Raw genomic sequence first — 14,368 nt, forward strand, 5'->3', positions numbered from 1 at the left:
AGCTCAGGGAGCCTCTGGATTCCAGCTACGGTGGGGTAAAGGGAACAGGACACTAGTCTGTAGGGAAAATCAGGAAGACCTCATCAGATAGAGAGAGCTGATCAGACAAAAGCAAAATCTCTTTGGGTAAGCAGGGTAGATCCCCAAATGTCTGTCGAGGCCTTCTGTTCTCTACTACGAAACCAGGGTGCTCTATGTTCCCCTGCCAGGGAAGAGAGGAGGATAGGGCTCTGTATCACACCTGGTCCTACTGCTGGCAGGCTCTGTCCTACCCGGTGCTGCCCCCAAGGCCATGGCTGAGAAGCTGACACACCTGCTTCCCAGTGGCAGGAAGAGCACACAGCACGGAAGGCAGCTGTAGAGACTGTGAGGTCTGCTTTATTAGGCAGCGGAAAAGCAGGCATAAGCAGGTGCTCAGCTTAGCCTCAGAGTTGAAGGCTCCTTATCATCACTGTGCCTTGCCCCAGATGTGCAGGCACCAGCGTCTGAGTAGATACAGTGAAAGTGGTATCATCTGATTGGCATAAGGCATCAGTCCCGCCTCCCCAACCTCCTTCTGCCTCAGCCTCCCCTCCTTCCAGAGGCGGCCGCATCACCAACACGTGTTTCTCTGGATGATTTAGAATGCATTTGTGAGATTCTTCTTGATAAACGGCATCCACGTCGGCTAGCCATTACGGAGGGTCAGCAAAGGTGTTGAATCACAGGCATTCAGGGGATGAGCCATTGTTTCCAAGTACCGTGAAAACAGCTAGAATTACAAGATGCTGCTCTGCTCCTGAAAGAATGTGCTGCCACCAAGGAGTAGAAGGACAGTGACGTGCTATCAACGTGATCACCCCAAGTGTGAGAAAGAGAGCTGAAAGACTCCCCCAAGTTCCACATAATGATCTGGTTCCTTTCATGTTCTTTACAGACATAGATGGTGCCCAGTGATGGCCCACACTGGTCAAAGCACCAGTCCGGGGATCCCAGACTGGGCAAAAGAGGCAGCACAGGCCCAAGCTGCTGTGGGGGCCTTCAGGGAGGAGAGGGGGACTATGAGCTCATCTTCCCCAGCAGAGGGCATTCCACAGCTCACATCTCCAGGCAATGACAGGAGGGCTTGGCTCTAGGGCAAGGCAGGGCACAGAGTTCAGATTCCTGCTGGGGGCAGAGGGGGAGGTGGGTACAGCCTGCAGCCCAGGGCTCAGACCCAGCCAATCAGGGCCTATGAGAAGTAGGGGACACTTGGAGCCTGTGGGGGTCAGGTCAGGCATCAGGTAGGCCAGGCTACTGCTCTGTAAAGAGAAGAATAAAGTACAGTAAGGATGGAGATGCGTCAGAGAGATTTATTTCACTCAAACTCAAAGAGGCTAAGAAAGAAGATCAGGCCCCAGAAGCAGAAAGAGAAAAGTGGGCTCACATCCCACTCAGATGTGAGCCAGGTTGGAATCAGGTGCTGTATCCCAGGGATTTACTCAGCCAGCTGCCACACACAGTGTTCACGATATTAACACATCTCACCCTCACACAATCACAAAACTCTTCAAGGTAAGTGGGACAAGTGTCTTTCTATTTTATAGATGAAAACAGAGGTCCTGAGTAGTCAAGTAACTAAGATTGCAGAGCCTCAAATGGCAGCCGCAAGGCTCAAACCATAGTCTTCCAAGACTAAATCCCTCCTTTTCTTGGCATTAGCTGCTGTCAAGCTCTTGGTCAACCGTCAGCCCTCACCTGGCTCCACAGCAGGGTATTTAAACCAAGCAGCTCTGCGTTCCCACCATGCTTACCAAGCTGGGCTTCAGCCCCCAGGGGCTGCACTTGCATTTCCTGGCTCAAGTTGAGGCAGAGTTTCCTCCTTCCTTCCCTGAAGACGCCTATGTACCCCCACTGTCTGGAAAGACTCTGTCTCTTGGGCATTCCCAAAGAGACCCCTGCCCCACCTCCATTCCAACAGGTTCACCTACCATCCATGGAGTGACATGATGTAGAATTTAGGTGTGAGGGTTGGGATCATCTGGGAGAACAAGCCCTGAGTTCAGAGTCAGGACTGGTCCCTGTAGTTCTGCTCTATCACTTCAAAGCAATTTTTTATGAATTTGGAAAGTTGTTTATTTTCTCTGATTCTTACTTTGTTCGTGTTTAATATAAGGGTGTTGATCCATTAATTTTTAAAATCTCTCTTACTCTCACATCAGTAAGTCTACATGATGGGGTTTATTATTGATATCACCATTATTTCTATTTATTGCTCAAATGCTTCACTTGTATCCCGTGAAGTAAGTGTGAAGAAGGTGACCACTGTGGCAGAAGCCCCCATCCCTCCCCTCCCCCAATGAGCTCCAACCCAGGACTTACCTGCACAGACCACAGCCACGTCCTCTGTGTGCTTGCAGTTGTGATGGCCCCAAAACCTGTGCCGGCACTGCTCCAGGGACCGTTCGTTCCCTGAGCAGGCGACGTCGTCCAGCCAGATGCGGCCGACCCCAGGGCCAAATCTTCTCCGGAATTTGACAGATGGAGAGAGGGACGCCCCGCAGCCCAGCTGCCTGCAAACCACCTGGTCCGCCATTTCTCCCCAGTCATCATCACAGACAGTGCCCCACTCGCCCTTGTGCAGCACCTCTAGCCTCCCGGCACAGGGGCTGTCTCCTCCTACCAGCTTCAAGTCAAAGGGATCTGCAGGTGCAGGAGGGAGGGAGGGTGGAGGGAGGCAAAGGGGTTGACGGATCAACTCTGCATTCAAATCCCATCAGCACAAGAGATCCTTCCCTGAGTTTCTGTGCCTACATCTTCCACCTGTGTGGCTCAATTCCCTTTCCTTAACTGGGATCTTCCAGTTCTCTGTCTAATATTACAAAATGACTTTCTAATAGTTTTTAAAAATGGAAGAGCTCAACAATACATGGAGTGGCATGCTCTGTTCCTATTATGTAGACTTCATTATAGTAATAGCTCACAGTAATCTGGCACTTAACTATTGCTGAAAGCACTTTCCTGTAGAAAGGGAAGCATTATTGTTAGCATTTTAAAAACACAAGAGGGGCACCTGAGTGGCTCAGTTGGTTAAGCACCCAGTTCTTGATTTTGTCTGGGTTCATGATCTCAGTGTCGTGAGATCAAGCCCGGCATCGGGCTCCATGCTCCATGCAGAGTCTGCTTGGGATTCTCTCCCCGCTTCCCTCCCCTTGCATGTGTTCTCTCTCACTCTCTCTCTCAAAAAATTAATAACAATCTTAAATAAATACATAAAAACATAAGAATTGATCAGCAGCACAACTAAGTGGCTCTGTCACTGTCATTTGATGCATAACTAGCTCTCCATAGACATTGGTTGAATGGAATCTCTTTAATCAAATTCATGAATGAATCTAGTCAGTCTCTGGACTCATGGAGTTTACCTTCACATTCCACCCACATGTCCTCATCGTGGGTGCAGTTGTTCTTTTCCCAAACTTCAGAAGGGCAATCCTGGAGGCTGATTTCTTGTCCTGAGCATGACACCTTTCTCGGCCAGATCGGCCCTTGACCCTGGGTGGCTTTGTTGCAGCATTTCCGGGTCAGTATGGCCCGCCCACAGCCCACCTGCTGGCAAACCACCTTGGCAGCTGCAAAGCTCCAGCTTCCTTTGCACACGGTGCCCCATTGCCCTTGCTGCTTCACCTCCACTCGGCCCTGGCAGCGCTTGTGGCCATCAACCAGTCGCACATTCTCTGGAACTATGGGAAAGGAAAGAGGAGGTGTCTGTTCAAGCAAGAACATGATCTTCCCAGAATAGAGCCCCATGGGCACCCTCCCTCTGTTCTTGGTGTTTAGTACAACGTGTCTAGAGTGCTTAGCATTGTCCAATAGATGTTTGTTGAAAGAGTTGGATGAGTGAATCAATGGAGTGAATGTCATTTTTCAGTTCCAAGTGTATTAATTGTTTCTGTAACATTTTTAGTTTTTCAAATTATTTTCAAATTCATATTTTTGTTTGTTCCTCACAAGAGGACAGTAGAGGGATCATGTAGATATTTTAAAAATATAATGCAATAGTAACATACACAATGTGTCCAAGCCCAAAAACTTTCTGATTCATTTTCAGCATTATCACTCAAGTATCATGGATGAATGTTCCCGACCTTCAATCTCTCTAAGCAGTAGGAATGAGATCTCAGCATCAGACATAAAGATTTAATGGCTGTTTCCCTGTCTGCAGGAAAACAAAGAAAAGACATGGACCAGCGCCTCCACCAAATCACAGTCTAATGGGAAGTTCACACAGAGAGGGGATTATTAATGCACAGAAAGCAAAGTGTTGTGTTGGTTTCCTAAGAGTATCTCTTGTCCACTCTTTAGTTGGTGGAACCCTTGAGATCTGGAAAAGCGTGCATTGTACTTGGTTTTCTTAGGGCTGAAATCCAAGAAACATAAGTCATACCTTGCCAGCTCTTTTCTTCCCCATAGCTCCCACAAATTCCACACGCAGGTTATACTCTTCAACCAACACTTAGTGGTGGATGGATCTAGGTGTGCTTGTATGTGTGTGAAGGAGAGAAGCAAGCTCTCATTTAGGTTAAAATTAAGGTGAATGTATCAACTCAACCAAAGAGCAGGAATAATACTAACTAAGGATAATGTTTGTCTGCATGCCCCACAATTAAGAAAAATAAGATGCAAAGGGCAAAGAGCTAGTTAGCCACTTGTGAAGTCCACAGTGGGGGGTAAGACAGGTTAGCATGCCCCACGGGGTGGGTGGCACAGAGTGTGGGGTTGCAGTACTCACATCCACATATGACTCCTGCATCCTCTTCATGGGTGCAGTCAAAAGCATCTTCTTCTTCACACTGAGACAGGTTCTCTTCCGTGCCATGGCACTTGACTTGTTGGATGAAGATTTTCTGCTGCTGTTGTGTCGGTGGTCCAAACAAAGTACCACTGAGTGCCCTTTTGGCCACTCCACAGTCCAGCTCCCGGCACACTACAGCCACGTCTTTTATGTCCCAGCCATCATCACATATGGTACCCCACTCACCATACCGTTGTACCTCCACCCGCCCTTCGCAGCGGTGGTCACCTCCCACCAGCCGTACTCTGGACGAAGACTCTGAAAAGATATGGGAGCTTAGCTGGGCATTTGGAAGAGCCCAGAGAGAACTCAGGCATCTGGGAACTCTTCCACCACTCATAGAGGGTGTGGGATATTGGGAGCTGAGAAAGGAGAGCTCAAAAGGGAAGTGAAGGGAAAGGAGCTTTAGGACCCCATCCCTGAGTTCTCGTTCTGCTCCACTCTTAACTTACCCTGCCAAGAAACTCTACTTTGAGACACCTACGTATATATACTCACACTGTTGAGCAGTGGAAGCCCCCAGTCAGAACACAAGTGATGTTCTCTGTTGGGTTTTCTCTTCTTCTTGACTCTGTCTTTCCCTGTGGCAGCCAGACTGAGGCAGAGTGTCTAGGAATAATTTTGGCTGAACAACCTGACTCTCTTTCTCTCCTAATATCCATGATCCCCCCACTACCCATCCTTGTTGCTTCTTCTTTTTTTTTTTATCCTTGTTGCTTTTTACCACATCTTCCTGCATCCAAGAACCCAGCTCAGAGGAATGCAGAGAACAGTGGGTAAAGGATGGGTCAGAGCTTTGATGCATCAAATTCATATCTTGAGGGTATCAGGGCTTGGGGTAGGAGATAGTCTCCCCATAGCCTCCAGATAAGTTCTGAGGAATCCAGGACATGTTTCTGCTTCCTGACTATAACTCTGAGGGCAGAAAAGGATAATGGAAATCCTCTTCCTCTTCCACCAAGACAAAGACATAGAGTATAGATGGCTGTGGGAGAGCAGAGAAGAGCCTATCAGGCAGCACAGTTTTGTTGAGCACATACTCCATTCCAGGTATTGGTTTATAAACTTAGAGAACAGCAATGAACAAGATAGTCAGCACTGTTGCCCTCCAGGAGATAATATTTAAAAGGTCTCAGGCAACCCTACAAAGTCTCTGGCAACCCCTGAGTGACAGAATGATACAGAAGAGCTGAATAGGCCATGACTCCATGGCCTTTTTTTTTCCACATAAAAATATTATTCTTCTAAAAGATCACACAAAAGTCAAGAAGAGAAAGAATGTCGAATAGGCCACATCAGAATCTGGGCTGAAAGGACAAAGAGCTGCATAAAGAAGCTGGTAGCTGAGCAAACTGCAGAGACGGACCAGTGGCCTGGGTGAGCTACATTCACAGGCACCAACCAGGGTGCAGCAGGGACAGCACAGCATGGCTATTGGCCCCAGTCGTTCCTCCTTTTCGGGAAGGTCACTCTTTAGACGTGTTCTTGATGGTCTTGTTCTCCTTCATGGCCTTTTCTCAACTGGTCCCACTGAACTCCTCAATGACCACACTCCACACAATGCCCTCATCTAGGCAGTGTGGGGTGATTCTGAAGCCTCCAGGATTTGAGTGGGGAGTGTAAAAATTTGAACACCACATCTCTTACAGAAGGTGTGCTGGGCTTTGTGCATGTTGAACATGTATGTGGTTATGCTCTCAGCTCCCTTCAAGAGCCTGAAGTGAGAAGCCAAGATAATGCACTAGACAGACAGGTCTGGGGTACATGGAGGGGTCACATGTGACTGCTGGTCTGTGACCTACCCTAACAGTGTCACCTATAACTACGTGGGACATGTGGGTGACTCAGGCACCTGCACTAATGTAATGACTTTGAAGGGCCAGATCTTCCACTGCCTACCTTGTCTCAGCTCTGCACAAACTCCCTAAAACCTGGAATCAACACCAGAAGAAGTTGCTGAGTGAGAAAACACTGACTTGGGTGATGTTAAAGTACATTGGAAGTTGACATTTGGTTTGTTCATTTGTTTTTGTGTCTTCTTTTCTTCCATGTGTTTTTTGAGGGAAGCAAAATGAGGAATGGAGACTAGAAATAGATTTTAAAATTTAACTACAAAAAACTAAGAGTAAATAACTCAAGAGGAGTCACCCAGGAATAGCATTTGGGTCATTGCAAGATTAGCATTTAGGCAGGCATGGTTGTGTACTCCAGGATACACCAGCTATCACAATCATGCGCATGTTATCTGATTTTGAATTGTAAAATTTGGGCTTTAAATGAGTTTTCTTTTCCATGGAAAGGACAATTAGAACACCTCCTAGGAAAGAAGAAATATGTAAGAAAGAAACAGCCTAAGTATCAAAGAAATCCAGCTGAGAAGAGATTTGAAAGCCAGAGAGAAGGGCAGAAAGGCCAGTTGAGGTAGCTGCCTCCTGGGCAGTGTCCTCAAGCCTACTTTATTAGCTCACCACTCAAGAGCAGGGGTGGAGGAGCAATGACCTAGGCCATGAGAAAGCTGGAGAGCAGTGGTCCCTGTACAAGCAGTGAGGACAGCCCTGACACCCCAGGGAAAAGACCATGCAATCTAATGGTTAGACTAAGAACCCAAAGCAGCACTCCTGAAAGAGTTGAATTGCATCCCACTGGTATGGGGTCCCCCATGTCCACACCAGTTTGTGGCTGCTCTTCTTCTCTGGTAAAGCCTCTACCATCAAGAGAAAGAAGACCAATGGGATAATGTATAAGAAACTGATAGTCCACAATCAGCACCCCCTTGAGTCTGGAGATCATAGCCTTCTTCTTGATAGGCCTATCTGTGCAGCTTGTACATGGTCCAAGGACCCCTCACACAGGTGGTCAGTGGAGACTGAAATCCAGCCTGCCCACTGCTGATCACCCCACATGCTGCACACAACTAGATGTGTTTCTAGTTCAAAAGTGCCATTCAGGTAGAACCCGTCAGGGCAAAAGGAAGTTCCTCTCCCAGATATGCCTACAAGGAAGGGAGGTACATTCTGAGCTCCAAACAAAGCCGTTTGTTACTTGGAGATGGCCAAGAGTTTTAGGCCACAGAGACCAAGTGGAAAGGAATCCTCCTGCAGGAAACATCACCAAAATCCCTTCTAGACTCTGGAGGTGGAAACCCACCCACATAAACAGTGGGTGGATTGAAAAACTGGAGAAGAAATCTACTAAGATTTTATTGAACTAGAGCCTCTCTCCATGTCCTCAGGAAGCTTCAAGTTTTCCATCCCCAGAGCTTGGAGGCCTCCTTCTCAGGACCCCACAAAGTCTTACCTAAGAGGCCAGGTCCAGTGCAAATGGCTGAGGAGGGAAGAAGAAAGCAAGTGAGATCATATGATCAATCCCAAGGCTTTGTTCAAACAACACAGCTCTCTAGAAAGTCTTTGCTAGACTTTGTGGGGAAGCTAGAGTGCTGGGTACAGAGCCTCCAAAGTCAGTCCTAGGGATACCTACTCCTGCAATGACCAGCCCTGAAGGACACATGGACACTGACTGGAACCACAAAGACCAATTTTACTACAGCCCAACGTGTTCCTTGTACACGAGATGTTGCCCTGCCCCAGGCATGGATAGCTTCACTCTCTATTCTAGCCAGTTAAATTGATCAGTTACTGCCTGAAGTGGAGGGGTGGTGTGCAGCCTCTGGGCTCCGCAGGAAGGTGTGGGGGGGGCCACCAGGAGGGCTCTGATGTGGAGGACAGCAATGCCATGGGGGCAGCATGGGGCTGGGGAAACGGCAGGATTTGTCTGTACCATTGGCACTGCATTCAGACTACAGCCAGCACACTTTTTCTGTTAAGGGCCAGACCTTAAATAACTTGGGCTTTGTAACTACATGGTCTCTGTTACCACCACCAACTCTGTCACTGTAGCACGAGAGCAGCCATGTGTATATATGGGTATGAATGAACATGGCCATGCTACAATAAACGTTTGTTTATGGACACTGAAATTTAGATTTCCCTGTCACAAAATACTATTCTTCTTTTGATTTTTTCCCCATTATTTAGAGAGATAAAAACCATTCTTAGCTTGTATGTTGTAATTTGCTGACCCCTAATCAACAGGTCAGAAAGCAGCTCTACATTTGGTTCCAAACCCCCAGGTTTAAGCACCAGCACATCATAGGGCATCATAGTTTCTCCTATAAGACCTCTGAGTGATTCGGCTCCTCTCTTCATTAGGCTCCCTTCTAATGCCACCGAGAGTCCTGAGCCCTGTGTCCATCACTGCTCCCCAAGGCCCTAGGTATTCTGAACTGCAGACAGAATAGACATGGCCCTCCCCATATCTTATGGAATATTTCTGAAGGAGATCTTTTGTCTGGAGCCTTTCAGGCAAATCCAAGAATTTCAGTGGATTGTTCTGGAATATTTTCTTCTCTTTGTTTCCAAATAATTTCTAAACAACCCTATGTCCATAATCTTCAGAATGTGGCCACTCTTAGACTCAGTGAGACCTTGTCTATAACTGTCTAAATCTCAAGTTTATATTACACATAACACCCCATGCGTTTAGTAAAGACCACAAAGCCTATGCTCATGCAAAGGAAACTGAGGGTGTCAAGCCTGATATGCAGGTATGAAAATGATAGAGCCCAAGAGTGACTTGAAAACTCTCGAGCAGGGTGGATAACTATGGGTAGCTAGACCAGAGAGGTTTAATGAAGGAGGTGAGGCTGAAGGAAAGCTGGGGAGAGGTGATAGGATGCTCCTGATGGGGCAGGACTAGCTTTCAGGTGATACAGGGGATGTATCAGTGTTTAGGAACATAGTCAGCACCCTGCAGAGAGCACATAAATACCCAACCAGTGTGGGCTTTGGTGATGCATCGAATCATCAAGACAATATCAGTGAGGACGACAGAACATGAGAGACTCCTAACTCTGGGAAACGAACAAGGGGTAGTGGAAGGGGAGGTAGGCAGAGGGATGGGGTGACTGGGTGATGGGCACTGAGCAGAGCACTGGATGGGATGAGCACTGGGTGTTAAACTATGTGTTGGCAAATCGAACTCCAATAAAAAAAATATTAAAAATTTTTTTAATTAAAAAAAAACAGACAATAAAATCGAAGGGACCTAGTAGGCATTGTTAGGTGCCCCAAGCTCACATTATCTCATGAAAAGTCTCCTAACAAGTCTCTGAAGAACATAATATTATCTTCATTTCACAGATGAAAATAGGATTCCAGAGAGGGAGGGTAATTTAATCATTCAGACAGCTAAGAAATCAAAGAACAAGGATTGAAACTCAGATCCCTTTGACTCTAAAATCCCCATTTACTGTAAATTAATCTGGGTGTATCCTAAGGAAATGTTATACAAAACACTTTTGAGAGGAAACTGGACAGTGTGATCTGTGAAAGGGATTTGTCTTGCAGTTCATTTGTCTTTTTATAAAGAATGCACTTAGGGAAATTTATTTAAAAGGGAAATAGGGAAAAACTATAATAAATTTGTCAGTTCAATAAAAGAAAATAGAAAATAACCCTGGTGATCAAAGTAAATTATAAATTAGGCATAGATTAAGTTTAGAAATTGCCAGTTATAGAGAAGGCAGGAGAGCAGGAGAAGCTGTGCCTTGAAAACCCCACCAGCTTGACAGGGAGAGTGCTCTTCTGATGAAAGTTGTGGGCAGACTCTGAAGCCTCAGCCAGCAGGAGCAGAGATACTCACCGAGGATCAAGGAGAAGAGCAGAGCCATGAGCCAGGATGCTGGAGATGCTGACCTAAAATCTGAGGCTGGGAGGAAGCCACAGAGCAGCAATAGTCAGCTTCGGCCACAAGTGTGCCAGCAGGACAGAGAGAAGCAGGTCCTATCTGCAGCAGAAGCATTATCAGAAGCATTATCAGATGACCAGAAGCCGATGGGTGGAGCTGGATTTGCTGAGCTCAGCATATCCCCAGAGGAAGGGAGGTGACCAGAACTGGGCAGAAAGATGCAGAAAATAAAAAGAAACTACAAAAAGCCCCAAGCTGGCCTGGCCTGGTTCTGTGGTATCCCAGTTCCATCCACCTCTGCTCCAGTCCCTTCACTGCATAAACGGGGCAAACAGCTCTCACAAGGGAAGGTCAGTACCCAGAATGGGGCCATATTATCTTCAAAGATGAGACCACACTTGACCTCCACATGTGGTTCATGAGGAGCAATAGACCAACTTTGATTCCTTCACCTCAGATGGAAGTTCCTGGAGAATGGAGATGTAGAGATTGTAGAATAAATCTACAGTTGCCCTTGGAGGCACCATAATCCAGAGTCAAGTTGTCAATTTCTGCATCTCGGGCTGGCTTTTCCTTCAAACCAGCTTTTCCAGAGCGAAGCAGAGGGCTTAGTCCATGGATCTATTCTTCTCCTGTCTTTGTCCTGGTTTAGGCCCGTCTTTGGAAGCTGAGTGGAAAAAGGTTCCTGTGGTAATGTAACCAAGTCATTCTTAGGGCAAGGATCTGATGGATGCAGTTGAACAGTAAGACCCCCAGTTTTTTCCCGCAGCCTTGTTACTAAGCACCACTGTGCATCAAGAACTATTCAACAGTATGGAAGCACTCAACTCTATAGGCTAACATTGCTCCCACCACTCCCCAAAGGGTGGTTTTCCCTCCACAGTGACACATCTTCACGTCTCTGTAATACTCAGATCATTCTTCACAAAGCTTGGTTCATTGCTGATCTCCCTGTTTAATCCTGTATTTCTTTACCTATTTATTATTGTTTTCAGTAGAGTTCTGAGCAGCCTGAGTCCTGGGGGAATGTGATGGGTACAGGGAACATGCTGATGGATGGAGGGGTTTGGCACTCCCAGGGACATGGTCCTGTAGCTGTCATGGGCTAGAGAATTGGAGCAAGAAAGGCTTCCCTCTGCATGTGTAGATGAATAAAACAGTGTCATCCATCTCAATGACAAAGGCTAGTCTGGAAGGGTTGGATCTCAGCCTGGACAAGTGTCAGGGATACTGGTGTCCAAAGGTACACATAGTGGAGGGGCTATTACAAACAGGTTTGTAAATGCTAATTACTCACACCTTCCCTCTCCAAATTCTTAAATGATGCAGCAATAGACTCAGGATGCAGAATAGGCTAAAAATATCAGTTTCCTTTAGGTGAATCTCAATTAGGTTGTGGCTGGGATCCCAGATACTGTGCGTTTACCTTCAGCTTCAGAGGCAGACGTACCCTACTGAGTTTGCATTTGGAGGAGAAAGGACCTCCTGCAGCCCATGGCCCACCAACCATCAGAGAGCTCAGGTCTCTGGGTTCGATTTATTTCTCCTCCTCTCATGTGGAACTCTGGATGAAAGAAAGAAAAGGGAGAAAAAATAAAGACAAAAGCCTTATCACCAAAATGATATTTTTCCAGCAGGGTCAGGAACTTGAAGAAAGGAAAGGAGATGGCACAGGGAGGAGCAGTTGGATGGGACACACGTGGAGTGTGTGTTCTGTCTGCAGTGTGGAGGGGAGCTGGAAAGTCTGACTCAAGGAGGCTAGCAAAGAGACACTGATCCATGGGGAGCCAGCGAAGGCTGTTGAGGGAGGGGAGGGCTGCATGACCTAGTTAGCTGTAGAATCTATAAGAAGACTTTACTCTTTGGATGTGAACATGAGAGTAATTAGTGGTTTCAGGTAATTCTCAGATTTCTGGAAGTAAAAAACATGACAGAAGATGAAAATACAGATAAATGTCAGCAACCATAGGTGGAAAGTAAGGGACTGCACAGGATAGGCATGGTGTCCAGGGGGTGTTATGGGGGATACGTTGCTTCCAGGGAGCCAGGGAGGCTGGATTGGACAGAGGCCTCTGAAAAGTGATGAAAGCTGAAACCATCATGGAGAGGAAGGGGACCCGGGTAAGGGTGAGCAGAGAAACTGTTTTCAGCACAGGGCTGGAAACCGGCCTCTGTGGTGAGCATCACGTGGCAGCTATGACGCCCTCTCCAAGTGCAGTCATAGGGTCAGGGTGAGATGTGGGCCTCACAGATCCAGACTTGGAGGCTCATAAGGAAAGTATGTTGAGGGGTGATCAAGCTGAGGTTCAGGCTGAGAGAGCGACCCAAGGGGCCTACGAGACATAGAGGAGGCCAGGAAATGGGCTGAGAAAAAGTGAAAACAGAAATGAGATGTGGGAAAGGGGATGTCACTGAGGAAGGGTGGGGAAGGCAAGGCTTAGGAAGTTCATGGGATGGGAAGGTACTGGAGATTTGGAGAGGGGTGTTTAAGGTCTTAGAGGAGAAGAAGTACTGAGCAATGACAAGGCCCAGATCAGGGGGCTGGGAGGGAGTGAAGGTGGAAGTTTCAGAAGCTGGGAGTTTAGGGGATTGAGAAGAGGCTGTCAGTAAGAGGTTTATCCAGATGAGGGACACTGGTAGGATACAGGGGATGGGGGAAGCCCAAAGCTGTGTGGGAATGAATCACTATCTGGAAGATGTCTATCCATGACACACCTCAGAGCACAGAAGATGCTCACTGGAGAACTCTATCGAAGGATGATTACCTGTTCTGCTGTCTTAGCACCAAGGTGAAACCTATGAGTAATGAGTATGCCAATTATTAATGGTCTCTATGAGAGTAGAAAACCACCTGAGTTTTCCCCCTTCATATTCCCAGACCTCGGCATGCAATAAATATTGTTGACTCTGTGAATGAGTGAATGACTATTGGCAGCCAGAGAACATCACTGAGTCTTTAGAACCATCAGAAACACAATGTCTTGCCCATTATGTCCACATTGCCTTGTAAGGGCTGAAGGATGGAGGCCATGGGCTCTCCAAGAGGAAAAACTGGTGGGAAATAAATATTCTGGTTATGTGGGGATTGCATGATCAAAAGAAGATCAGAAGTGCTAACAGGATACCAAGTCTACAGGGGTCCACCACTGTAATGATGGGTAGGTTATTTTTCCAGGAGATTCACTGTAGTCACTCTTTGGGGGACAAGGCTTGAATGTGCATCCATGCTATGTAGGTCTGGCTTTGGGACAGATGGGACTGAGCCCACAGGTGAGAGTCACTGGGGTGTGCTTTCTGGAAGGAACAGGTAGGTAAGAACTGGCGTTCTGAGATGTTGCCGGAATGACTAGGTTTCCTTTGCTCTGATTTTCCAAAAGCAAAAGATCTAGAAAAGAGGATTCTGGTGGGTTTGGCTGCTCTTCCTTCTGTATATCTGTAAACACCTATAACTAGCACCCCTGATCCCCTTCTGTTCCTCTCATCTGTTTATCTGCCTTCCTCCTCCACCCCAATTATGTCCAGGATTGAGAAGGAGCTCAGAATGAGGCATAGATCCAGAACTCGGGGTTGAGGGGGTATAAGCACAGTCATCAGACATTTGGAGCAAAATTATTTTGTGGGATTCCTGGAGAGATAACAAGCCCTATGTATGGAAACTGCAGGAAAATATTTTTTTCAACTCATCATAAGAAAAATCTAAAGACAGAAAAGATTGTCCCAGAGAACATGAACTGTCCATAACTGTAGATAATCACATGCCCTGTTAATAGATATTCCGTTATTTATGGTTTGTTGATCATTATTAATGGG

At 46.8% G+C, this 14,368-nt stretch overlaps 1 protein-coding gene across 1 annotated transcript in view; it reads right to left on the reverse strand.

Annotated features, from left to right (window-relative positions):
* Positions 1–358: 358 nt before the first annotated feature.
* The window catches only part of CD5L (CD5 molecule like), a 30,265-nt gene continuing 16,255 nt past the window's right edge, over positions 359–14,368 (reverse strand). Inside the window, exons 2-8 of the mRNA XM_072732645.1 lie at positions 11,985–12,122; positions 10,514–11,243; positions 8,111–8,137; positions 4,751–5,071; positions 3,384–3,701; positions 2,341–2,661; positions 359–1,280 (exon numbers count right to left, since the gene is read on the reverse strand). Coding sequence (XP_072588746.1) covers positions 1,273–1,280; positions 2,341–2,661; positions 3,384–3,701; positions 4,751–5,071; positions 8,111–8,137; positions 10,514–10,541 — 1,023 coding nt within the window. The 5' untranslated portion in view covers positions 10,542–11,243; positions 11,985–12,122 and the 3' untranslated portion in view covers positions 359–1,272. The remainder of the gene's footprint in view (positions 1,281–2,340; positions 2,662–3,383; positions 3,702–4,750; positions 5,072–8,110; positions 8,138–10,513; positions 11,244–11,984; positions 12,123–14,368) is intronic.

This window comes from Vulpes vulpes, chromosome 13 (genome assembly GCF_048418805.1).
Source record: "Vulpes vulpes isolate BD-2025 chromosome 13, VulVul3, whole genome shotgun sequence".
NCBI lineage: Eukaryota > Metazoa > Chordata > Mammalia > Carnivora > Canidae > Vulpes > Vulpes vulpes.